This window comes from Colobus angolensis, unplaced genomic scaffold (assembly GCF_000951035.1).
Source record: "Colobus angolensis palliatus isolate OR3802 unplaced genomic scaffold, Cang.pa_1.0 Scaffold24, whole genome shotgun sequence".
Classification (NCBI taxonomy): Eukaryota; Metazoa; Chordata; class Mammalia; order Primates; family Cercopithecidae; genus Colobus; species Colobus angolensis.
The window spans coordinates 12,267,783-12,293,321 of NW_012115599.1; the positions used below are offsets into that span (position 1 = coordinate 12,267,783).

General features: G+C 43.4%; 1 protein-coding gene across 7 annotated transcripts in view; it reads left to right on the forward strand.

Annotated features, from left to right (window-relative positions):
- The first annotated feature begins 9,463 nt into the window (after positions 1 to 9,463).
- TCP11 (t-complex 11, testis-specific) overlaps positions 9,464 to 25,539 on the forward strand; it is a 23,824-nt gene continuing 7,748 nt past the window's right edge. The window contains exons 1-5 of one of the 7 annotated variants that reach the window (XM_011945397.1): positions 9,709 to 9,902; positions 10,232 to 10,369; positions 10,891 to 11,098; positions 14,580 to 14,691; positions 21,598 to 21,718. In XM_011945397.1, the coding sequence (XP_011800787.1) occupies positions 14,645 to 14,691; positions 21,598 to 21,718 (168 nt within the window). In that variant the 5' untranslated portion in view covers positions 9,709 to 9,902; positions 10,232 to 10,369; positions 10,891 to 11,098; positions 14,580 to 14,644. Of the gene's footprint in view, positions 9,903 to 10,231; positions 10,370 to 10,890; positions 11,099 to 14,579; positions 14,692 to 21,597; positions 21,719 to 25,539 lie in introns of all 7 variants that reach the window. The other 6 variants (XM_011945398.1, XM_011945393.1, XM_011945394.1 and 3 more) reach the window with 6 other exon arrangements.

Consider the following 25,539-nt stretch of genomic DNA (forward strand, 5'->3'; position numbering starts at 1 on the left):
GCTCACATTCCAGCGCAGGTGGGGAGCAGCAAGCATCCCAAAACAAGCTAGCTTCAACAAGAATGTTGAAGCTAGCTTCAACAAGAAGGTTGTTTTGGGAATCAACCTTCCCAAAACAAGGTTGGATGCTGGGGAATCTCGGGCAGGAGGGTGGGCTTCAATGGCTCCCTGCCTCTCTCCGCTTAGTGAAGCTGGTAGTCAGGCGGCCTCCACCCCAGCAGGACAAAGTTTGGAGCAGGAAGGACTCTCACTTCCGAAAAAACGCCTGACGAAGTACAAAGAAGAGGGACGCTACCGGAAGCCGCTAGCTGACCTCTCCTTATGCCTCGTTGACCTGACTTGTGTCACGTGCTTTTATTTGAACCAATCACTGTAAGGGAGACGGGACCTGTGGACCAATCAAGCTTCTCCACGGAAGTGGGTGTGGTGGGAATCAGCTGGGCGTGCCTCGGGGGACCAAAAATTAGCTACTGCTTATTCTAGTTGGCTTAAATTAACTCGAAGGTGCACGTAATAAACTTAAACAGTAGTTCAAGACAGCTGATAACCCTTTAGCAACTTCCAGAAGTACTGACTTCAAATATTGGCTTTAACTGCAAACCAGGGAGTATCTTAACACGAAACAAAGCAGGAATGTCAAGAGGTTTCACTCCATGTCTGTTGTGAGAGGCCAGGAAAGACTGCTTTCGGGAGGCAAATCTTGAGCTGTCTTTGGAAGCACACAGCTTGGCTTTGAGTTCCCAGCTGGCTAAGTCCCTTAAGTTCTTGAAGCTTCAGTTTCCTCTCCTGTTAAATGGGCACTATAATAGCTTTTATGTAGGATTTGTAAGACGACTAAATGAGATACTATACGTGAAATCCTTTTAGTACAGTGCCTAGCACATAATGAGTGCTCAATATATTTTGGGTGTCATTACTATTTAACTTGTGCAGAGCCATCCCAATTGCCAAAATCACTAGATAGAAGTGGATAGTTCTCTGTTTATGACCCACACCTTCATCTTCTCAGAATCTGATTTTAGGTTGCAGTTGATCAAGTATAGGAGTACTTTGTTACAGGTATTTGTCAAGATTCTGTCCACTAGTTATTTCTTTTCTCCCATGCTTCTCCACCACTGTAGCTTCAGAAGGTGATAGAAAAGTCAGACTCCCTGGGTTCAAGCCCCTGGCTTACCACTTACTCGTTCTATGGCCTTGGGGGGATATTTAAGTTCTCCTCATCTGTAAAATGGTGTAAAAACAGCATATTTGTCATAGGGTTGTTGTGTGTATGGTAGGAACACGTCTATGTGAAGGGCTCCCCAAGGTCCTGGCACATGGTAAGCACTTGATAGGTGTGTCTTGTATTATTACCATTTCATTTATCAACCATGACTCCTGACTCTATTCCTGTTGTCAGTCCCAGTCCCTCTTCTTAACTCCAGGTGCTTATTTCCAGATGCCTGCTGAACAATTCCTCATAAAGACACAGCCATAACTTAATTCTCAATCTATCCTAAAATACACCTAAAAAACACCCATCCACTCTCCTCTTTCCCCAAATCTCCTCCTCCTTCTTACAACCATTCTTTCCATTAAGATCAGCACCTATGGGAAACAAAAGGCTTTGTTCCCTGTTTTAAGAATTCCAGACATTAGAAAGCCTTGCTCCCCCACCCCCTCACCCCCAAATTCTCAGAGTTGCAGGGCACTTCCACTCAACATAAGGGAAATGAGGCCAGAGCTGTGACGTGACTTGCCCAGGGTCACTAGCAAGTGGGCAGCAGAAGAAATCCATGCCTCCTGCTTTCGAGGTGACTATCCTTCCACCATCCCATGGTTTGCAGTTTCTCTGAGCCATTGAATTACCATGCCATGGTTGTCCTGAGGGCCCCCTCAGCAGGCTCACAGTCCTAGAAGTCGGGGAGGGATGACTGGGGGTGCCCAAGTATTTCTTGAAACAACCAAAAATCAGATTTTTCATGAACTGAATTTCTTGTTTATCCTGAGTTGTGTGAGGGTGGGGGAAGTAGGGGAGGTTAGCTCCTTTGAGAGTTTCCAAGCATTATGAGCAAAGTAAAACCCAAACTGAAGGATATGAGTCATTCTGAGTCTGCCTCTGTCGGCTACAAATGGGTACAAGAGATGTAAATTCTGCAGAGGTTGTGAGTGGCTTAGCCAGTGTTTTTCAAAGAGAAATTCCACAGCCTGGAATTTGAGGGTGCCCAAGGGAGCTCTCTATGCCTCTTACTGCAATCCCATCTCTCTTAGCCCTGACAGATCTCAGGTGAGTAACTCTGCAACTGATTGGTGCTAAACGGGGGGCCAAATAGGCTTCAGACACCAAAACAACTATCTAGCTCATCGTGTTCCACTTCCTCAGACTATTGAAGTCAGAAAATTCCTGCCATTCCTGAGCTTGTAACAGAGACTCAGACCCAGTGACCTCCTTTTGTTCCTGCTGGGGACTGCAGCCCCTCTGCAAGTTTAAACCTTTCAAATGAGCTCCGGCTTCATCTTAGAGACGCTGTCTAAGGAAAGGGGAGTGAAGGAAAGGGGAGTGGAGAGGCGGCACTGGGAAGGGCCTACAAGGTGAAAAAGGATGGCCATGACTTTCCCCATTCCCCCGCCACACTGTTGTGGGAAGAAAAAAAGTCCCAGAGAAAAACTGGAGTATAAAACTGTTCTCTCTTTATGGAGACAGAAAGTAAAATAGAGGTTACCAGGGTCTGGAGGGAGCAAGGGATGGGGAATTATTGTTTAATGGTTACAGAGTTTTTGTTGGGGATGATGAAAAACTTTTGGGTATAGATAGTGGTGATGATTACATACCATTGTGAATTTAACTTATTTAATGCCACTGAATTGTACACACTTACAAATGGTTACAATGATAAATATTATGCTATGTACTTGGCCACAAACAAAACAAAACAAAACAAAACAAAAAAACTACAATAATGTCCCAAACACCCTCCCCCACATTTCTTTTGAGATGGACTTCAAATAGACTGGCCCTCAAATCTGTGGGGCTGGGTTCTTTGTCAGGAGATCATTATACTTTGCTTTAAGCTGGTGGTTCTAAAGAATTATGGATGACACAAATGACTGAAACTGATTTACTTCTCAAGTGTTTGAGCTTCCTTCATCCCTACCCAACAATGTCTAGTGAGGAAAAGCTTGTCTTAACCAAAGTCAGAAAAATAAAAGAAAATGCACAAGCCATCATCTAAAGTGGACCCTGGTTTAAGAAAATCTCAGATTTGGAAAACAAATTGGAGACTGATTATTTGCCTTATGAAAGATTGCATCCCTTAACAAAAGAGTTTACTCAAAAGTTCTTTCAGAAGAGAGCCCCCTGGTGCATTTAATGATATTATTGGATTAAAAAAATCATCTGGACCATTGAAGGGCACTGCACTGTAAATATATGAATACATTGTATTGTGTTGTAAGAGTGGGAATAAAAGAGTCAGGATTCTTTGACAAATGGAGCATTTTGGCCTGAAGTAACACAAAGAGAGAGCAAGATGAGTTTTCTTGGCCTAAAATCCTGGCGGCTTTCTGGAAAGGCTTTGGGAGTTTATGTGATTTATTTAAGACCAGCTAAGCCCAAGGCCTGTGATATATCCATTTTGAGAAAGGGCCTGTGCCAAATTTAGGGTCAAAGTTCTAACGCTGCTCATGCTAACCCCCATCACCTGCCCATTTAATCATAAAGGTTCTGAGACGTGAGCTCAACTCTGTCCTGCAATGGCAGAAAAATATATCTGTTGCCAGAAAGTGGATTCTCCAGTGATGAAGAATGATCCTTATTTATGTCTGCATAGGTACATTCTGGGGCCCATAAAGGTTTAATTGTCCCTCTAACTAGTTTTTTAAAAAACCCACAAAGAGGCTGCCAGCTTTCCCCAGAGTTTAAAACCAACTGAATGCGGTTCTGTGGAAACTGCTTTAAGTGTGTAACTCGCGCCGTGTCCTGGGGCACAAGGCGTGATTGTTTTGGGGACTCAAAAGATGCAGCTCTTAGGAGGACTTTTAAAGTCAGTTTTTGTGGCTTTCAGCTGCTGCTGACCCTGGATTGCTCTGCAGAGAGAGAGAGAAACTCTTTCATCTAGGAGCCAGGCTCTAAGTTACTCCCATGGTGCCACTGCCCCCTGCTGCCACCTTCTGATTAGGGGTGGGAGGCACTCCAGTGTCACGGGGCCTCAAAAGTCCTTTTCTCTCAGACATTGTCTTTGCTGGTTTAAAAGGCTCTCTCAGGAAGCTAAGGACAGAGGAGACACAGAAAGAGAGAAAACAGTCTATATGTTTATGAAACAAAAAGAGAAAGACAGACCCTGGTAACTATAGACTGCATCCAGAGAGAGACACTTTGCTTGACCTCTTGGGTGTGTGAGGGGAGCAGTGGCCCATTCTGTCACTTCCCTTACAATGCAGTCTCCCCCTGTTCATTCATTCCATAATTATTGATTGGATGCCTACTATGTCCCAGGCACAGCAGTTAATAAAATGCACACAGTCCCTGCTCCCAGAAAGCTGAGTCTCATGGGAGAGTCACATCTCAATAAATGTTAAGTATGCCAACAAACACGTGATTACAAAATGTGATGAGTGCTATGAAGAAAACATGCAGGGTGTTGAGAGAAGCTAATGGAGGGCCATGGAAGGTCCTCTGAGGAAGTTAGGCCTTGTAAGCTAGTTCTGAAGGATGAGAGTCAGGGAGGCAAAAGGGGCTTTTAGAGCAGGGAGAAGCATGCTAGGTAGAAAGAACAGCACATGCAAAGACCCTGAGGTCGGAACAGCAGAGCCTGTGAGGTGTTAATAACGGAGTGAGATGTGGCTAGAAAAGGAGGCAGTAAACATTGCTCCCAGAATCTTCTTTGTCTTCTGCTTTGAGCCTCCTCCCTTAAAGATTTGTAATGGTTTCCCCATCCATCACACTTCACATTCAGCTTCAAAGGACCACCTCCAGACTGCCCCCAGATTCTCTCAACCCTTCTCCTACTCTCGGGTTCTGTGGAGAAAACACATTTGTCAAAAGACTAAAGCAAATAATTTTGACATGCGGTTCTGTACCATAAGGGAGGCTATAATGAAGTCAGTCCCAGTTTACATGATTCCAAATGGTTCCATTTAAATGTCCCACCCTGTATTTATGTGTCCCTACCACTTTAGTTGACTGTTTATCTTCCAGTACACTTGACTGTACTTGCATCTTGGCCTTTATTTAACTTCATCCCTTACTTTCTCCATTCCATGCCCTATCATTTACATTTTTCTTTAGGAAATGTAAATATTTATTTACAGTGTTAGCTTTTACTCTTGCATACCTCTATACATTACAGAGTAAACAGATGGTGATATGGGTTCTAGTCCTGAATTTTCCATAAACTGGTGGTGACCTTAGCCAAGTCATTTAACCTCACTGAGCCTAAAATGTTTCTTTGTAAAATGAGGGGTTTTTCATTTTTGTTTTAGTTAGCAGATTTGTACCAGGATTCCTCTTAAATTCTGTGATTCTGTGCCTCTTACAGCCACCTCCAAGTATTTCGCTTGTATCTTCATCTTTATACACTCCTCTTTCAGAATGTCTTTGTGGATAGGACTGACTTCCTACATTATGTGCTTTTGAGGGATAGTGTACACAGAATAGTATTTAATAATGAGAATAGATGACACTACTGGGCTTGAGTTAAAGCTCTCATATGTGAGAACATGGTTAAGAAACAGGAAAATTCTAGTTGCAGGCCTGCAATTACCATGAGCTGCTTCTCATACTGGGTTGTAGGTACCCATAGGGATATACAGAGATGTACCAACAAGTACAGGAAGCCCTTCTTCTGGAACAAGAATTCTACTCAAAGATTTGAGGGAGGGGCCAGGTGCAGTGGCTCATGCCTGTAATTCCAGCACTTTGGGAGGCCCAGGTGGGCAGATTGCTTGAGCTCAGGAGTTTGAGACCAGCCTGGGCAACATGATGAAACCCCGTCTCAACAAAAAATGCAAAAATTAACTGGGTGTGGTGGCACACACCTGTAGTCCCAGCTACTTGGAGGACTGAGGCAGGAGGATTGCTTGAACCCAGGAGGTCGAGGCGGCAGTGAGCTGAGATTGTGCCACTGTACTCCAGCCTGGGGGACAAAGTGAGCCCCTATCTCACAAAAAAAAAAAAAAAAAAAATTGAGGGAAATAGACTTTAGTATTAAAACAAATGGATATGTTATGAATAGAAGAGAAAGTCATACAACATCTTGGTAGAAAAAGGGAACCCTGGGCTGGACAGCTTTGGTCATACTTCAGTGTAAGAAGAAACAGGGCTTTTCTTCTGTTCCTGGGTGGCTTGGAAATACTTGCATTATGGGTCATTTGAGGTATGCGCACTTTAATAGGGCAAAGGTGTGAAGTTATCCAGGATGGGCATTCCTGCTAAATAATGGACATACGTAGAAACTTCAGTTTCACCCATTAGAAGAGTTTAAAGAGGGTCCTGAGGTTGAGGGAGAGCCAGGCCTAACATAAGCCAAAGACCAAATGAGTTAGAGAATCTTTTTTTAAATTTATTTTTAGTTTTTAATTTTAATTTTTTTTTTTTTACAGGGTCTTGCTGTGTTGTTGAAGCTGGTCTCAAACTCCTGGCCTCAAACTCTTGGCCTCAAGTGATCCCCACCTGCCTTCGCTTCCAGGAGTGTTTTTTTTTTTTTTTTTAAGATGGAATCTTGTTCAGCTGCCCAGGCTGGAGTGCAGTGGCACGATCTCAGCTCACTGAAACCTCCACCTCCCGGGTTTAAGCGATTCTTCTGCCTCAGCCTCCTGAGTAGCTTGGATTACAGGCGCCCGCCACCATGCCCAGCTAATTCTTGTATTTTAATAGAGATGGAGTTTCACCATGTTGGCCAGGCTGGTCTTGAACTCCTGACCTCAGGTGATCTGTCCACCTCAGCCTCCCAAATCCTAGCCTCCTGCTAGGATTACAGGCGTGTGCCACTGAATCCGGCCAAGTTACAGAATCTTACTGAGGACCCTGGCTAAAGGCTACGCTTGAACTGACCCAAACACCAGCAAGATCTTTCACCCTTTCTCAGTCCTCAGGTAGCACTGAGGTACTTACTGAAGTACTTACAAGCCCCAGCCCTGGTACTTCCCATGCCATTATATGTTATATTTTATTGAGTACATATAGATACCAGAGTCAAGGAGGTGGTGTGAATTAAGAAAAAGTATCTAATCAAGAGGCAAGACCTTGCTTACTGTGTGACTTTTGGTTACTCTCTGAAATCTCTTTGATCCCCAACTTGTTCACCTTTCAAACAGTACAATATGACACCTGCCTTGCCTACTGAATGGTATCGTGTGCAGAGCATATAGATCTGCGATGTAAAACCATTCTGTAAATCATTATACAGAAATCAGTTATTAACTAAGACCCCAAAGGGAAGAAGTGCATATCTCTTACTTCATCTTTCTACTCCCCTCAAGCTCTAACTTTTGCTTGGTTGGTTCTGATGACTATTAACGATAAAGATCATGAAATGCTGTACCTCGGCTGACCCTGGGAAAACTAATTTTGTCTTTCTCTGCTACCTCCTCTCCCTCCTCTTCTGGCTTCAGTCCCCTCCCCCACACCCACTACCATGTGCTCCTGGACTGCTATTTCTTCCCACTGACCCTCCCAGACAATTTGGATATTGAGAATACTTAAATAGACAATTTAACATATATGAAAGAATTGTTAGAGGAATTTCAGACATCAGTAGGGAGTTTTACAGCAATGCAATTTTTGTGGGGGAAATGAACTGGTATTATTCTGGAAACTTTCTCCCAGAAATAAAAATGCCAAATGGAATTCCCAATTTGCATTTTTAAAGAGAAATCAGTAACCCAGCCTAAATATCTCCCTATGTAATAAGGAAGCATCATATTTCATTGAACTCTTTGCTGAAGTCACCATGCAACTTCCTCCCACTTCTGGTGAGTTTAGGGTGAAGGCTGGCCTACTTCACAGTTGGCATCCCTGAGGGAAACAGCAGGAGAGAGCAAGGAGGAGGAAGGGGTGGGTTTGGTAGGGATGAGTCTGAGATGCTCTGGATAAACAGTAACTTGGCTAGGCCACTCCCCTAGTATCTGCCTGGGCCTCAAGGTGGAATGGACTTTTTTAAAGCACAAATGCTCTTGGGCATCTTTATAATTTACCCCTCCAAACCCAAGAGTTGTGCAAGAAACATCCACACATCCACACTCCACACTAACAAGGCAAAGGTTGTCTTTTTTTGTTTTTGTTTTTGAGACAGAGTTTCACTCTTGTTGCCCAGTCTGGAGTGCAATGGCATGATCTTGGCTCACCACAACCTCTGCCTCCCAGGTTCAAGAGATTCTCCTGCCCCAGTCTCCTGAGTAGCTGGGATTACAGGCATGAGCCACCACGCCCAGCTAATTTTGTATTTTTAGTAGAGACAGGGTTTCTCCATGTTGGTCAGGCTGGTCTCGAACTCCTGACCTCAGGTGATCCACCCGCCTTGGCCTCCCAATGCCCTGGGATTACAGGCGTGAGCCACTGCACCTGGCCTTGTTTTGTTTTTTTGAGATGGAGTCTCACTCTGTTGCCCAGGCTGGAGTGCAGTGGTGCAATTTCGGCTCACTGCAATCACTGCCTCCCAGATTCAAGCGATTCTCCTGCTTCAGCCTCCCGCGTCGCTGGGATTACAGGCGTCTGCAACCATACCCAGCTAATTTTTTCTCGTTTTTAGTAGACACGGGGTTTCACCATGTTGGCCAGGCTGGTCGCGAACTCCTTCACCTCAGGTGATTCACCTGTCTCAGCCTCCCAAAGTGCTAGGATTACAAGTGTGAGCCACTGTGCCCGGCCAAGGCAAAGTTAAGGATAACTCATTCAAGGCAGAGTTTCTTTCTTTTCTTTTCTTTTTTTTCTTTTTCGGAGACAGAGTCTCGCTCTGTTGCCCAGGCTGGAGTGCAGTGGCGCGATCTCACTCACTGCAACCTCTGCCTCCTGGGTTCAAGCAATTCCCTGCTTCAGCCTCCCGAATAGCTGGGAATACTGGCGCCCGCCACCACGGCCGGCTAATTTTTGTATTTTCAGTAGAGTGGGGGTTTCACCATGTTGGCCAGGCTGGACTCCAACTCCTGACAGGAGATCCGCTCGACTCAGGTGTCAGCCATCGGAACCTGGATTCTTATCGTAATACTTTCATCTTTTTTATTTTCTTTTGTTACTGTACACTTTTATGGTAAGAAGTCAAGAGTAATAAAGAGGGATGGGAGCAGGTGAAGTGGAAACGCTTCCTTTCCATTTTCTCAGGCAGGGGCACTCCAGGTCTTCACATCACTGCAAGGGCGATAGAGTAGATTCAGACTCAAGAAAGGCAAGAGCTGGAGCCCAGCAGGCGGAGGGCGGCCACGGGCGGAGACCCCAGTGGGCAGAGCCTGGCCCCAGCCCTGGCGGCTCCTCCGCTTCTCCCACATGTGAGGAAAGAGCGCGGCCCCTGCGACCCTGTGGCGGTGGCAGAGGACACGCTGTGAAAACAACCGTCCTGGGTGTGGCTCCACTTCTCGGCTGTCTGAACAGCCTGAAGAAAAAAGCCCCACGCATGCTCTGGCCTCGTCTCAGCAGTTCCAGGCCATCTTTCTCGAGGGGCGGGAGCTGACCGGCAGGAACCGGCCCCAGCGACCAGCTCGAGGCCTGGTTGGCTCCCAGCTCAGGAAGGACGCCCGAGCTTGCCGCTTCCGGTCCTTTCGGGCGGCACGTGCCCGGCCCCGTTGTCCCGGCGACCGCAGCGGTTTGTTCTCAAACCCCGGCGCGCGCCTCCCCAACCCACCGCTCTGCCGCGGTGGTACGGTCCAGGCCGCTAAGCCGCGAGGCCCCCAGAGCGGACGCCAGTGGGCTACCCGCGGCGGGGGAGGAGGAGGTGAGCAGGAGGTGACGGCCTGGGAGCCGGAGGCTGGCCTGGGCCGGCGTTTCGGGCGAGGGGGGCACCTCGCCGCGGAGGAAGAGGCCTTCCCACGCAGCCCGCCCTGCGCCAGGCTTCGGTGGCCTTAGTTTCCTCGTTGCCCCCCAGGGCTCCACTTCTGTCTCACTCTCGACTTCCGCTCCTCCACGCTCCTTTTCCCGTCTGCAGCTCAGCACCCCCCAAGACCCTGAGGCCGCTACCCTCTTCCCGCCGCCCCCAGGGACCCCCTTGGCAGTTGGGGAGGCCCCTTCCCCGGCGCCAACAACACGCCTTTCTCCCTCACCCAGATACCATCAGCAAAATGCCAGACGTGGAGGAGTGTGTGCCCCCGAAGGACCTTGGCGACTCAGAGGACAGGTCCTGTAAGCCCGAAACCTCAGGACCCCCCCATGAAGACAAGAGCGGCCCCGAGGACCCCCCTCCCTGTAGGTCCAGCTTGGCGGTCCCTGTGGCCCCCTAGGGGGTGCTTAGTGTGGAGGGTCCGCAGACGTCCCCATCCCCCAAGTTTTCTCTCTTCACCGTCCCTCTCTTGTTTGTCCTTCTCCGTTTCTCCCCCACCCGCCTTTACTTACAGGCCCGAGGGCAGAGGTCTTCAAAGAGTTTTTGGTCTCAGAGAAAGAAGTGACCCAAGCGTGATTACCTGAATCTGACAAGATTTGAAACTGAGTCGGTTCAAAGCTCTCCTTTGTATTGTGTTTTGAATATGTAGGGGGAATTGGCAGATGGAGCTGGGGTTGATTTTAAAGAACCCAAATGATCCCAGACGGGAATTGGGTTTTCTCAGTGCTTTGCTAACTCAAGTAGTAGTAGTGTCCTGGGCCCAGTCTCTAGCTCGGTTCTGTAGTGGATGTTCTTTCGTGTTCTTATTGGGGCACAAGGTCTTCTCCGCGCTTTTTGGTGGGTCCAGTCTCACTGGGACTCATGCTGTATTTCTCTTAATCTCCAGAGAACGTAACTAGTCATCAAACTGAAGACCTGTCCGCGTGCAACAACTCGAGAGAAGATTCTTGACTATTGAAATGCGAAAAATTAGATTGAGGCTTGGTGAGGCTGAATTAGATTAGTTTCTCTTGTGGCCACATGGGGTCGCTGCTGGTTAACAGGATGACACCAAAAGGCTTACTGGGGGCATTTTCAACAGCCCTGAACCTGATGTTGGATGAAAAGTCCATTTTTTTTTGTACATACAATTTAAGTTTTTTAGGTGTCTATTTAAATGAGTCCGTATATAAAACAACTCTCAGTAAAATGAAAAATCAAATTCCTTTTTTAAAAAATTTGAAATTTTGTGTATTAGGTTGACTTGGTTGTTATATTACTTGAGAATGTTTTTGTCCTTGGGATATGGATTTTTAAAATCTATTTCGGTTAAATTTTATCTCTGATTTCTCTTTGAGCTCTCATTCCTGAATTTTAGTGCTGTTTTGGAATTGCTTAGTGCTATGTAACTTTTGAGCAACGGAACAGTCTTATCAAGGCAGGCTATGAACTTTGATTTGTTGTAGTTGGAAAGTGTTTCTGTGTCTGTTTCCCGCCGTCCCTCAATAAGCTGCTGTAGCTCAATCCCCTTCTGAAGGTTTTCTCTTAGCTCTCATTTAGCATTCGTGAATTAGCAGAGTCTATTTACATATTTGATTGTGTTTTGCCATTTGGGCTGGAACGAAAGACTTCAGAGAGGCTGCAGAATAAAGGGTCCACTTAAATCAAGTATCCACTTAAGGTCCAGTTCACCTTCATGTTTACCTAAGCAGGGACTCAGTGGATTTTTGGTAATGGTCTACAATCCCCTTAACTTTTTATTTTTAAATATCCTAAGTCTGCTGAAAAGTAAAAAATAATACAGTGAATGCCCACATTGTTAATATTCTGCCATATTGCTTTTTCTCTCTCCCTGTATTTCCCCCTCCTGCCTTTTAAAATTACAACGTCATGACTTCTTTTAATTTTTGTTGTTGGTTGTGGTCTTTTTTGTTGGTTTTTTGAGACAGAGTCTCTGTCACCCAGGCTGGAGGGCAGTGATGCGATCTTGGCTCACTGCAACCCTTCTGGGTTCAAGTGATTCTCCTGCCTCAGCCTCCTGAGTAGCTGGATTGCAAGCAGTGCCAGTATGCCCAGTTAATTTTTGTATTTTTAGTAGAGACGAAGTTTCACCATGTCAGCCAGGCTGGTCTCAAACTCCTGACCTCAGGTGATCCACCTGCCTCAGCCTCCCAAAGTGCTGGGATTATAGGCAAGAGCCACAGCACCTGGCCTTGACTTCTTTTAATTTTAAAATTTTTGTGGGTACATAGTAGGTATGTATATTTATCAGGTACATGGGATATTTTGATACAGGCATACAATGTGTAATAATCACATCAGGATAAATGTGCTATACATCATCTCAAGGATTTATCCTTTGTGTTACAAACAATCCAATTATACTCTTTTAAGTATTTTAAAATGTGCAACAGGCCGGGCGCGGTGGCTCAAGCCTGTAATCCCAGCACTTTGGGAGGCCGAGACGGGCGGATCATGAGGTCAGGAGATCGAGACCATCCTGGCTAACACAGTGAAACTCCGTCTCTACTAAAACATACAAAAAACTAGCCGGGCTTGGTGGCGGGCGCCTGTAGTCCCAGCTACTCGGAGGCTGAGGCAGGAGAATGGCGTGAACCCGGCAGGCGGAGCTTGCAGTGAGCTGAGATCCGGCCACAGTACTCCAGCCCGGGCGACAGAGCGAGACTCCGCCAAAAAAAAAAAAAAAAAAAGTGCAACTAAATTATTGTTGACTATTGTCATTCTGTTCTCTCAAATACTAGATCTTATTCATTCTATTTTTTGTACCCATTAACCCTCTGCACTTCCCTGCAACCCCCCAACCCCCCACCCAGCTACCCTTCCCAGCCTCTGGTTTTCTGTCATTCTCTATCTACATGAGTTCAACTGTTTTAATTTTTAGCTCCCACAAATAAGTGAGAACATGTGAAGTTTGTCTTTCTGTGCCTGGCTTAATTCGCTTAACATAATGACCTCCCATTCCATCTGCGTTGTTACAGATAACAGGATCTCCTGTTGTTTTTTTGTTTTTGGCTGAATAGCACCCCATTGTGTATATCTACCATTCGTCTGTTGATGGACACAGGTTGCTTCCAAATGTTGGCTATCATGAATAGTGCTGAAATAAACATGGGAGTGCAGATATCTCTTTGATAAATTGATTTCCTTTCTTTGGGGTATATACTCAGCAGTGGGATTGCTGGATCATATGATCGCTCTATTTTTAGGTTTTTGAGGAACTAAACCAAACTATTCTCCATAGTGGTTGTACTGATTTACATTCCCACTAACAGTGTACGAGGGTTGCCTTTCCTCCACGTCCTCACCAGCATTTGTTATTGCCTGCGTTTTGGATACAAGCCATTTTAACTGGGGTGAGATAGAAAGTCATGACTTTACCTCTAAATATTTCATCATGTATCTAAGAACAGGGGCATTCTCCCATGTAACTCTTCTACAGTAACCTTATTTTTCCTTTTTACATTTTTAAATTTTTTTACTATAGAAACATTACACATTTATGTATTACACACTAATACAATGAGCCCCCATTTATCCATCATCCAGCTTCAACAATGATCAACTTGTGGCCAATCTTTGTTCATCTACATCTCTACATCTTGGAGCTAAATAATTTTCTGTGAAAAATCATGACGCTTCATGAAAAGAGAGTGATAAAATATGATGTATTTTATACAGCTTCATTTTACACACCAAGTAATCATTGTAACTAACCTATATACCTATTATGTGTGAATGCTATCAGCTGTACTATAGTTCTGCACTAAAAACTTAGAACAGTGGTTGCCAAATGCCCATGCTGATCTGTGACAAAATTCTTAGCACTATTTAGTGAAATTAAATCATAAAAATATTGTAATGAGTTTTCCTAAAGTTAATTTGATTTAAAGGTCTGCTTTTTATTTTGATAATATTTCCTTTCTGGTTTTTTTGGAGGTTAAGCTATCTTTTCTTTGATGAAATTATGATTTTGGTGGTGCTAGAGGGATTTTTATTTGCTTGTTTCACTGTCCATACTAGGCAAAACAAAAAGTTGGCAAGTTGTTTTCAGTTGCTTAAAATATTTTCGGAAATTTTATTAGTCTGTGAAATCCTAAAATCTGAGAACTACCGCTTTAGAAGACCAAATGACTTTGGCACTATTCAGTAACATCTGAGTATTATCTGTAGGGAGAGTTTAGCTTTCATCATGTGTAGCATCAGAGGCAGGAAAAGGAACGTGGAACCTTAATACTTAGATAAATGTTTATTTTTGCAAATTTCAAATTATTGTTTCTTTGCTGCTATAAATACGATTTTACTTTTTAAGAGAAAAGTTTTTCATCTGTTTCACTTCCTCCTTTTTTTATGAACTAGCTATTTGCCCTCCCTTCCCCCAGTGTGAGACTACTATTCTGAAAGTTTCTAGCGCTGGCATGGGGCATACGGTGCAGAAAACATAAATCACTAGAATAATTGGGTGAGTCTGTGTAAGACCAGTTTGATTAATCTAAATTTGGGGCCTACTAGATTGAGTGAATCTCTGACTAAAATAGAAATTCAGACTTGGATGGGCTCATTGTTGTCCACCATCAGTTCTTTCTGTCACAGGTCTGACGGAAACCGTTAATGAAGTTTCCAAGCTGAGCAACAAGATTGGGATGAATTGTGATTACTACATGGAAGAGAAGGTTTTACCTCCAAGCAGGTATAGACTCTTCTTCTTTCTTCATGTTGCTCATCCTGGCTTAGGTACTTAGCACTAATGGCTTCAGATCAGACTTGAAGCATTTTTATTTAATGGTACAATCAGTATTTAAACTTGAGAGGTCTCAACAACTTAAACAGAAGAGTACTAAGTTGTAATTATTAGTACCAAAGAAGGTCAAGAAGCAAATATTACTTAGCCAACAAATAAACCAAAGCAACACTTGTTGGAATAAATAGGGTGGATTTCAGATCTCTGACAGACTTGGAGGAAGCAGCCTGTAGTACTTAATCTGTTGCTGCATAGCAAATTACCCCAAAATTTAGCAGCTTAAAATAATATTTCATTTTTCCATTTTGGGTGGTTTTATTTTTTTGGAGGCAGGGTCTCGCTGTGTTACCTGCATGCGGTGGTGTGGTCATGGCTCACTGCAGGCTCCACCTCCTGTGCTCAAGTGATCCTCCTACCTCATTTTCCGGGTTTTTTTTTTTTTTTAGAGATGGGGTCTCACTGTGTTGCCCAGGGTTATCTTGAACTCTTAGGCTCAAGCAGTCCTTCCACCTCAGCTTCCCAAAGTGCTGGAATTACAGGCATGAGCCATTGTGCCCAGCACAATAATATTCATTATGTCATAGTTTCTGTGGATGAGAGATATGGGCATGGTTTAACTGTATACCTCGGCTTATAGTCTCTCATGGGTTGTAGTCAGTCTGCTGACTCTTGGCCAGAGGCTCCCTCAATTTCTTGCCACATGGGCTTTTCTATAGGGCAACTCTAAATATGGCAGCTGGCTTTCCTCCAAGGGAGAGAACAAGAGTGTGTGTGAGAGATGGTGCCCATGACAGAAGCCAGTCTTTGTTACCTAATCTCAGAAGTGACATCCCATTACTTCTGCTACATTCTTTTTTTTTGAGTTGGAGTTTTGCTCTTGTTGCCCAGGCTGGGGTGCAATGGCGCGATCTCCGCTCACTGCAACCTCCGCCTCCCGGGTTCAAGCAATTATCCTGCGTCGGCCTCCTAAGTAGCTGGGATTACAGGCATGTGCCACCATGCCTGGCTAATGTTGTATTTTTAGCAGAGATGGGGTTTCTCCATGTTGGTCAGTCTGGTGTCGAACACCCAAGCTCAGGTGATCCGCCTGGGCCTCCCAAAGTGCTGGGATTACAGGCGTGAGCCGCCGTGCCTGGCCCACTTCTGCTACTTTCCATTTGCTATAAATGAGTCATTAGATCCTGCCCACCCTCAAGGGGACAGGCTTCCACAAAGATGTGAATACAGTTGGTCCTTATATCTGTGGGCTCTGCATCCCGTGGATTCAACCAACTGCATATAGAAAAAATTAGAAAAATGAAATAAATAACACAATAAAAATAATACAAAATAATACAAAATTAAAAACCAATATTGTATAACAACTACTTACATGGCATTTACGTTGAATTAGATATTTAAGTAATCTAGAGATGATTTAAAGTTTATGGGGCCGGACGCGGTGGCTCACACCTGTAATCCCAGCACTTTGGGAGGCAAAGGCGGGCGGATCACGGGGTCAAGAGATCGAGACCATCCTGGCCAGCATGGTGAAACCCTGTTTCTAGTAAGAATACAAAAATTAGCCGGGCGTGGTGGTGCGAGCCTCTAGTCCCAGCTACTCAGTAGGCTGAGGCAGGAGAATCACTTGAACCCAGGAGGCAGAGGTTGCAGTGAGCCAAGATCGCGCCACTGCACTCCAGCCTGGCGGCAGAGCCAGACTTCGTCTCAAAACAAAACCAAACCAAAAAAAAAGCCTGTGGTGGATGTGCATAGGTTATATGCGATACTATGCCATTTTGTATCAGGGACTTGAGCATCCGTGAATTTCCGAGGGGGATCCTGGAACCAATCCCTCTTGGATACCAAGGGATGACTGTATCAGGAAGCAGAGATCTTTGGGGCCATCTTGTCAGCTGCCTACCATATAGCTCCTATCAACTACCCTTTTAAGTGGCTTCATACTAAACAGGCACAGATAAAGATTTTCTGTTAGTGGTGTTTTGACTCAGAATTTTTTTTCTCCCAGCTTCATAACTCAGCTTATTTATCAAAATCTGAACTCTATTGATAAAGAATGCTTCCATACCCACACCAGAGTTTATTTTTATTATTCTTAGTTATATTGACATTGTGGTAAAGAAGAACCATTCATTAAGTATGAAATGAATTGGTTCTGCTGGTTTATTGACAATTAAGTGGGTAAATTTCAGTGTCAGATTTTTTTTTTCTGAGACAGAATCTTGCTCTGTTGCCAAGTTGGAGTGTGCAGTGGCGTGATCTCAGCTTACTGCAACCTCGGCTTCCCAGGTTCAAGCAATTCTCTTGCCTCAGCTTCCCGAGTAGCTGGGACTACAGGCACGCGCCACCATGCCCAATTAATTTTTGTATTTTTAGTAGAGGCGGGGTTTCACCATGTTAGCCAGGATAGTCTCGATCTCTTAACCTCATGATCCACCCGCCTTGGCCTCCCAAAGTGCTGGGATTACAGGTGTGAGCCACCACACTCAGCCCAGATTTTATATTTTTAAGCAATTCTTGGTCAGTCACAGTGGCTCATGCCTGTAATCCCAGCACTTTGGGAGGCTGAGGTGGGAGGATCACTTGAAGTTAAGAGTTCAAGACTAACCTGGGCAACATAATGAGACCTTGTCTCTACAAAAAAAAAAAAAAAATTTTTTTAAATTAGCAAGTTGTGATGGTGCATGGCTGTAGTCCTAGCTATGCAGGAGACTGGGGTGGGAGGATTACTTGAGCTTGGGAGGTCAAGGCTACAGTAAGCTGTGCTAGTGCTACTACACTCCAGCCCAGGTAACAGAGCAAGACTCTGTCTCTAAAAAAACAAATTGTAAATATTGTATCACAGATGAGGCTGAGAAAAGAAAACACAATTAAAAAATAAAATTTTTCTAATTTTCCACCAAAGACAAATAAATAATGACAACTTATGATTCATTTGCATCCTTAAATGCTTTTGTCAGAGGGCCACTGTGGGGTATCTGTTACTAAAGGGCCTTTCTCTATCACATGTTGCTCCTCTGGTCTTCATGCTCCTTTGATTTGTTCTTGACTGATGTTAGCAAGTTTCCATGCCAGGCACAACTCTGGGAATAGGTATTTACCAAACTCGGGTCTCTCAGCTTCTCTCTCACTGTTTAGATATGTTTGTTGCTCACAGGGGAGGAGAGAAAACTGAAATTGGGAGAATAAGGTCTGTGATAGGGTGGTGGTGAGGGAGTTGCAGGTGCATGGAGGGATAGAGGGGTATGGCAGGTAGAAGAAAAGAGAGAGGGAGAAATGAAGCCAGAGAAATAGAGTAGTATTCAGAGCTGGGTTTCCAAGTATGGTGATATAAAAAATTATGTTGGGAAAAAGGCTGAAATTGTTTGAGGTTAGTCATTATTGGCAGTTGGCTTTACCTTAGGTTCATAGGATGATTTTAATTACAATTGTAGGTTCCTAAGGGAAATTTCGTTCTCAGATATTCATTTACCAGGCATTTATTGAGTCCTTACTATGTCACAGGCAAAATGCTGGGTGCTAGGGATAGAGATACAGATAAGGCACTGTTTTTGCTGTCAAGAAGCTTTTATAGGGGAGACAGCTGAATAATAGCAAATGACTAATTAGACTGATAAGTTCACTTGTAGCTGCACATATATAGAGTTTAATGAGAGTGTTCAGCTACCTGTGGAGGATCAGGGAAGATTTGCCTACGGAGGAAGATTCGGCCTATGAAGACTTGAGTTTTGGATGTTGAGTAAGTGCTTTCCAGGTGGTCTTGGTGTGAAAGGTTGCACCAGGTAGTGGTGACAACATGTCAGAGGCAGAGAATGGTGGTAGAACATGGTATGTTCTTTCCAACCAGCTTGCAATGACTGAGCACAAGGTGTTAACAAGGTGGAAGAAAATACATTGGAAAGAGAGGGCAGAGTGTATGATATAAGGTAACATAAGACATTTATCTTGCTGGTGATGGGGGAGCCCCCAAAGGACTTTAAATAAGCATTACTTCATGTTAAATATGGCATCTTAGAAAAAGCATTGTTTTTAGAATGAATTGGCGGCAGTGTGGAAAACAGATTATAAAGGAACAAGACTAGAGGCAGGGAGACTAGTTAATTTAAGAGATGATGGTAGGAGGGGGCCGGGCATGGTGGTTCATCCTTGTAATCCCGGCACTTTGGGAGGCCAAGGCGAGTGGATCACTTGCAGCTAGGAGTTCGAGACCAGCCTGGCCAACATGGCAAAACCCTGTCTCTACTAAACATTTAAAAAAAAAAACGAGCCAGCTGTAAACCCAGCCACTCAGGAGGACTTTTCCAGGAAGTCATGTTGTTGGAATCACACAGTATGGACCCTGTTCCGATTAATTGTTTCACTTAGTAATTTCATTTAAGTTTCCTTTATGTTTTTTTGTGGCTTGATGGCTGATTTTTCTTTTCTTTTTTGTTGTGTGTTTGTTTGTTTGTTTGTTTTTGAGATGGAGTTTTGCTCTGTCACCCAGGCTGGAGTGCAGTGGCACAATCTCGGCTCACTGCAACCTCCGCCTCTCGGGTTCAAGTGATTCTCCTGCCTCAGCCTCCCGAGTAGCTGGGATTATAGGCGTGTGCCACCATGCCTCTGCTAATATTTGTATTTTTAGTAGAGACAGGGTTTCGCCATATTGGCCAGGCTGGTCTCCAACTCCTGGCCTCAGGTGATCCGCCCGCCTTGGCCTTCCAAAGTGCTGGGATTATAGGCATGAGCCACCGCGCCCGGCCTTCTTTTTGTTTTGAGATGGAGTCTCACTCTGTCGCACAGGCTGGAGTGCAGGGGCACAATCTTGGCTCACTGCAACCTCTGCCTGCTGGGTTCAAGCGATTCTCCTGCCTCAGCCTCCTGAGTAGCTGGGATTACAGACATACACCATTTCACCCAGCTAATTTTTGTATTTTTGGTAGAGATGGGTTTTCACCATGTTGGCAAGGCTGGTCTTGAACTCCTGATCTCAAGTGATCCACCTGCCTCAGCCTCCCAAATCATTTTTTTATCATTAAATAATATTCCATTTTATGGACAGTTTATTTATCAGTTGAAAGACATTTTTGTTTCTTCTAAGTTTTGGCACTTATGAATAAAGCTGCTATTAACATTTGCATGCAGGTTTTTGTGTGAACATAAGCTTTCATTCATTTCGGTATATACCCAGGAGCATGATAGCCAGATCATATGTAAGAGTATATTCAGTTTTGTAAGAAACTGCCCAGCTGCCTTCCAGACTGGCTGTACCATTTACATCTGACCAGCAGTGAATGTGAGTTCCTATTTCTCTACATGCTGGTCAGCAATTAGTGGTGTCAGTTTTGCTGATTTTTGCCATTCTAATAAGTATCATATAGTGGTGTCCTTTTTTTTTTCTTTTTGTTGTTTTAATTTGCAACTCCCAAATGACAAATGATGTTGAGTGTCTTCTCATATACTTATTTGCCATCTGAACATCCTCTTTGATGAGATGTCTGTTAAGGTCTTTGGCCTGTTTTTTAATGGTTGTTCATTTTCTTATTATTGCGTTTTAAGAGTTCTTTGTATGTTTTGGATACGTATCCTTATCAGAGATGTATTTTTCAAAGATTGTTTCCTAGTGTGTGGCTTGTTTTTTTTTCTTCTCTTAATAGTGTCTTTCACAGAGCAGAAGTTTTTAATTTTAATGAAGTACAAGTTAGCAATTTTTTCTTTTGTGGATTATGTTTTTGGCATTGTATCTAAAAGGTCATCACCAAACTCAGGGTTACCTAGATTTCCTCCTATGTTACCTTCTACAAGTTTTACAGTTTTGTATTTTGCAAGTAGGTCTGTGATCCATTTTGAGTTAACTTTTGTGAAGGGTTTAAGGCTTGTGTTTAGATTCTTTTTTTTTTTTTGTATGTAGATATCTAGTTGTTCCAACATGATTTGTTGAAAGCCTCTCATTTCTAAATTGAATTGCCTTGGCTGGGTGCAGTGGTTCATGTCTATAATCTCAGCGCTATGGAAGGCAGAGGCAAATGGATTGCTTGAGCCCTGGAGTTCAAGACCAGCCCGAGTAACATAGCGGAACCCCCATCTCTACTAAAAATAAAAATAAAAAAATTAGCTGGCATGGTGGCTCATGCCTGTGGTCCCAGCTACTCAGGAGGCAGGGGTAAGAGGTTTGCTTGCACCTGGGAGGCTGAGGCTGCATTGAGCCTTGATTGTGCCATTGCATTCCAACCTGAGTAACAGAGTGAGACCCTGTCTCAAAAAATAAAATAAAACAAATTTCCTTTGCTCCTTGTGTTTTTTTCAAGGTGAAAAAAAAAAGACTTCTTTCTGGCTTCCATTACTATATAGATGGTAGTGCCACTGAAATTGAGAATACAAGAGGAGCAGATTTGGATGAGGAAGATAATGAATTTAGTTTTAGATATGCTGATTTGGAAATATCTGTGGACCTTTGGTATTTTCAAAGAAGGAATACCCTTTCCTAGATTTCAGGAGTATAAGAAAATGAAAGATCATTTAGCTCAATGCTATGTGTATACACAAATGGAAATCAAGTTACATATCTAGGCTAGATGCACAGTCAGTGCTAAAAGTCAGCCTGACTTCTCTTCATTCAGGGCTCTTTCTACTGCAGAGGGAGGGCTGCTCTGGAACCACAAGGAGCCCTTCTGAGAGGTTTTGCCATTACCCTTGAAATACAAATCTAACCCTAGCTTGTTCAACTCTGCTGCAGTTCCAACATAGTTCCTGGCCTTTCCCTGTTATTATAATGGCCTTTTACCATACCAAATTCAATTTGGGGTTTAGGAGGTTATGACACTGTAACTGTTTTTTGGGTTGAGAGAGTAATCTGCTCATTTAACCCTCTTATAGTCTGGAAGGCAAGGTCAAGGAGACAGTGCACAATGCCTTTTGGGACCATCTTAAAGAGCAACTATCAGCAACTCCCCCTGACTTCAGTTGTGCTCTTGAACTTCTGAAAGAAATTAAAGAGGTGAGTGACCTTCCATTTGTAAATGTAAAGTTTCTAGACATCTCCAGCTCATTGGAGTGTCAGTGACTAGCAAATCTTAACTGAACATGGTCCATGAATCAGTCAGAGACTAAGCAATAGACAGAAATCACACAGTAATTTCAGCATGGAGGGTTTAATATAAAAATTATTATAATGGGAATTGGAGAAATGAGGGCTTGACTAGTAAGAGTAAAGAAAACTAAAGAATACTTGAATATCACATATAAAGGGCATCTATCATACCCTTAGGGCTGAGAGAAGCCAGCCAAGGACCTCATTTGAGAGGGCATAGCTATGCCATGAGAAGTTGCTGGCCTATGCATGCTGCTGACAACAGTGCACTGCAGGAGCCAAGCACTAGAGAAGCTATTCATGCTACAGGAGCCAAGAACTGCAGGAGCCTGCCAAGTGAACATACCAGAACCAGGAATAAAGGCTCTTGCCTTTGCAATGTCTTTCTAGTACGTGGCAGACATACCTTAAGGTGACCCACAATGTTCTGTACCCTTGTATAATCTTCTCCCCTTGAATGGATGAGATTTGCAACTTCCAAGCCGTATGGCAAAAGTGATGGGATATAACTCCCATGATTACATTTCATCATATAATACTCTGTCTTAGGAGACTGGAGGGAAAGATTCTCCTGCTGGCCCTGAAGAAGTAAACAGCTGTGTTGTGAACTGCCTATCGAGCGGGCCACATAGCCAGGAACTACAGGTGGCTTCTAGGACCTGGGGTTAGCATCCAGACAATAGCCAGTAAGAAGCTGGGGCCCTCAAGTGTACAGTTGTGAGGAAATGAATTCTGCCAAAAATCTGAATGAGCTTGGAAACAGAATCTTCCCCAGTCATGTTTCCAAATGAGAATGCAGCCCAGCTAACACTTTGCTTGCAGGCTTGTGAGACCCCGAACAGAGGACCCAGCTAAACTGCATCTGTACTTCTGACCCACAGAAACTGAGATAATAAATGTGTGGTGTTACAAGTTGCTAGGATTATGGCAGTATGTTATACAGCACAGAAAACTAACACCTTCTGCTGATGAAGCTTAAAATGTGCCGTCTGGCAAAGGAAAGATATGGAAAGGACTTAGCTCCATTTTCACAGAGCAAAGAACAATGGATTTGGATCTGTGAGGCAATATATGATAAATGGCACAGTCCACACCTTTGGCTACTCAGCTTCCACATGCAGTCTTCTATACACATTTGAATTCCTGAAAAGAACTCTTACAAGACAAATAGCTATTTATTATTTATCCTCCCCCGCAAATGAGGAGACATGGCCCAAATAGTTATTGTATCCATCACTGGTCACTCCTCAAATTCAGTCAGTTTCACTGAATATTCTGTTACCTGAAGGCTAAATCATAAAATTAACTTCTAACAACTTATATATAAAATAACAATGGAAAGAAAGGAAGAACAAAATGTTGACGTATATAAATAAACATACATATAATAAGCAAAGATAATTTTTATAGTCCTTGTTTCCATAACTGGTCACAAGGCTCTAGTTGTTATCTATGGCTTCCTTCTTCCACTGTTCGTTCATTCCGTATTTCCCTTGTCCTTGGCCAGAACTTCAGCTGGTTGGGGTTCTTTATCTGGTGCAGTGACCCAAACCTTCATTGCCAAAGAGTCTGAGACATTTTGCTTTGTTTGCTGTGGTTTTCCATTAACCTTTAATATTGAGCTTGGAAGTACTAAGAGGCAACACAGAGAACCTCCTGAGTTTCAGCCATAGTCTTTCTTACCCCCATAGTGTGGCCACAATCCAGTTTCTCATTGGTACTCAGGAGCAAGTACTGCAGCCAGTACAGTAACTCCTTTTTTAACCCTTTTGGTTCAGTGGTATAAGGAGCCACCAATGGCCAGGTGACAGTTTCATCTTCTATTTCATTGGAACCAATGCAAGTATTTCACACAAATCATCAGACCTCAAAGTTGGCAGAATGGGAAACAAAAATCCTGCAAGTGGGTTATCAGGTGTACCAGTAAGAGGAACCAGTCCTACTTCTACTGCTTGATTTCTGGACCCATGTATTCTGGCATTAGGGTACAGCACCATGGAATGGTCTTTGAAGCTGGGCACAGTGGCTTACGCCTGTAATCTTATCACTCTGGGAGGCTGAGGTGGGCAGAATGCTTGAGTCTAGGAATTTGAGGCCAGCTTGGGCAATGTGGTGAAACCCATCTCTACAAAAAATAGAAAAATTAACCAGGTGTGGTGGTGCATGCTTGTAGTCTGAGCTACTCAGGAGATTGACACGGAAGGATTGCTTGAGCCTGGGAGGCAGAGGTTGCAGTGAGCTGTGACTGTGTCACTGTGCTCCAGCCTGGGCAACAGAGAAAACCCTGTCTCAAAAAAAAAAAAAAAAGTCGTTGATTCAAAGCATATATTGCATCCTATAAGACCAGTTCCCTTCCTTTCAGGTATTGTTGCTCACCTAATGCTGTAATTGAGTCTAAAATAAGCCATTCTGCTTTTTCGTTAGGACAGTTGATTCTCAGTGAAAGCTTTTTGGTCAGACCAGTTAATTTAGTAGGTATGAATTCACTGCATTTCTTTTGCTATGAAATGAGTTCCTTGAGCAATGCAGTGGGGCATGCAAAGACCCAGGACAGCTGATCAGGCATTCTGTGATTATGTGGATGCTGGTATACACGTATTCTGGATATGGCAACTCCATATCCAGAATATGTGTCTATCCAAGTAAGGATGAATCTCGCCGTCTCTAAACTGTTAGAGGTCCAGTGAAATCATCTGCCATAAGATGGCTGGCTGATCCTCCCTGGGTAATGGGCCATATTGTGGGCTTTTAAAAAATTTATTTAATTTTTTTTTAGGATTTGTTTTTGTTGTGGCAAAATATTCATAACAAAATTTACTATTTTTTAGTGTTACAATTTACTAGCATTAAGTAAATTTACAATGTTGTATAACCATCACCACTATCAATTTCCAGAACCTTTGAATCTTCCCTAACAGAAATTTTGTACTTATTAAAGAATAATTTCCCTTTCCCCTCTCCTGTTAGCACCTGTACTTTCTGTCTCTATGAATTTGACTACTCTAGGTACTTATAAGTGTAATACAATATTTGTCCTTTTAGTTTTGGACTTGTTTAACTTAGTGTAATGTTTTAAAGGTTCATCCATATTGTAGCATATATCGGAATATAAATCCTTTTTATGGCTGAATAATATTATGTGGATGGAATACGTTTTGTTTATCCATACATCTGTTGATGGACATTTAGGTTCTTTATGGATTCTTTATGCCTTTTGGCTATTGTAAATGCTGCTGTTGTAAACATTGTATAGAAGTATATATTTGAGTCCCTGCTTTTAATTTTTCTGGGTATATACCTAAAGGTGGAATTGCTGGATCCTATGGTAATTCTATGTTTAACTCTTTGAGGAACTGCCAAACTGTTTTCTGTTGTAGCCATACCATTTTATATTCCTACCAGCAATGTACCAGGGTTCCAGTTTCTCCACATCCTTGCCAGCATTTGCTATTTTCCAGTTTTTATAATGGCCATTCTAATGGGTGTGAAGTGGTATCTCATCAACTTGCATTTCTCTTAATGGCTAGTGATATTGAGCATCTATTCATGTGTTTGTTGGCTATTTGTACATCTTCTTCAAAGAAATGTTTACTCAGGTACTTTGTCCATTTTTAAATTGGGTTGTCTTTTATTGAATTTTATGTTTTTGGTGTCATATCCTGCCAAATCCTAGATCATGAATATTTACACCTATGTTTTCTCCTAAGAGTTTTGTAGTTTTAGCTCTT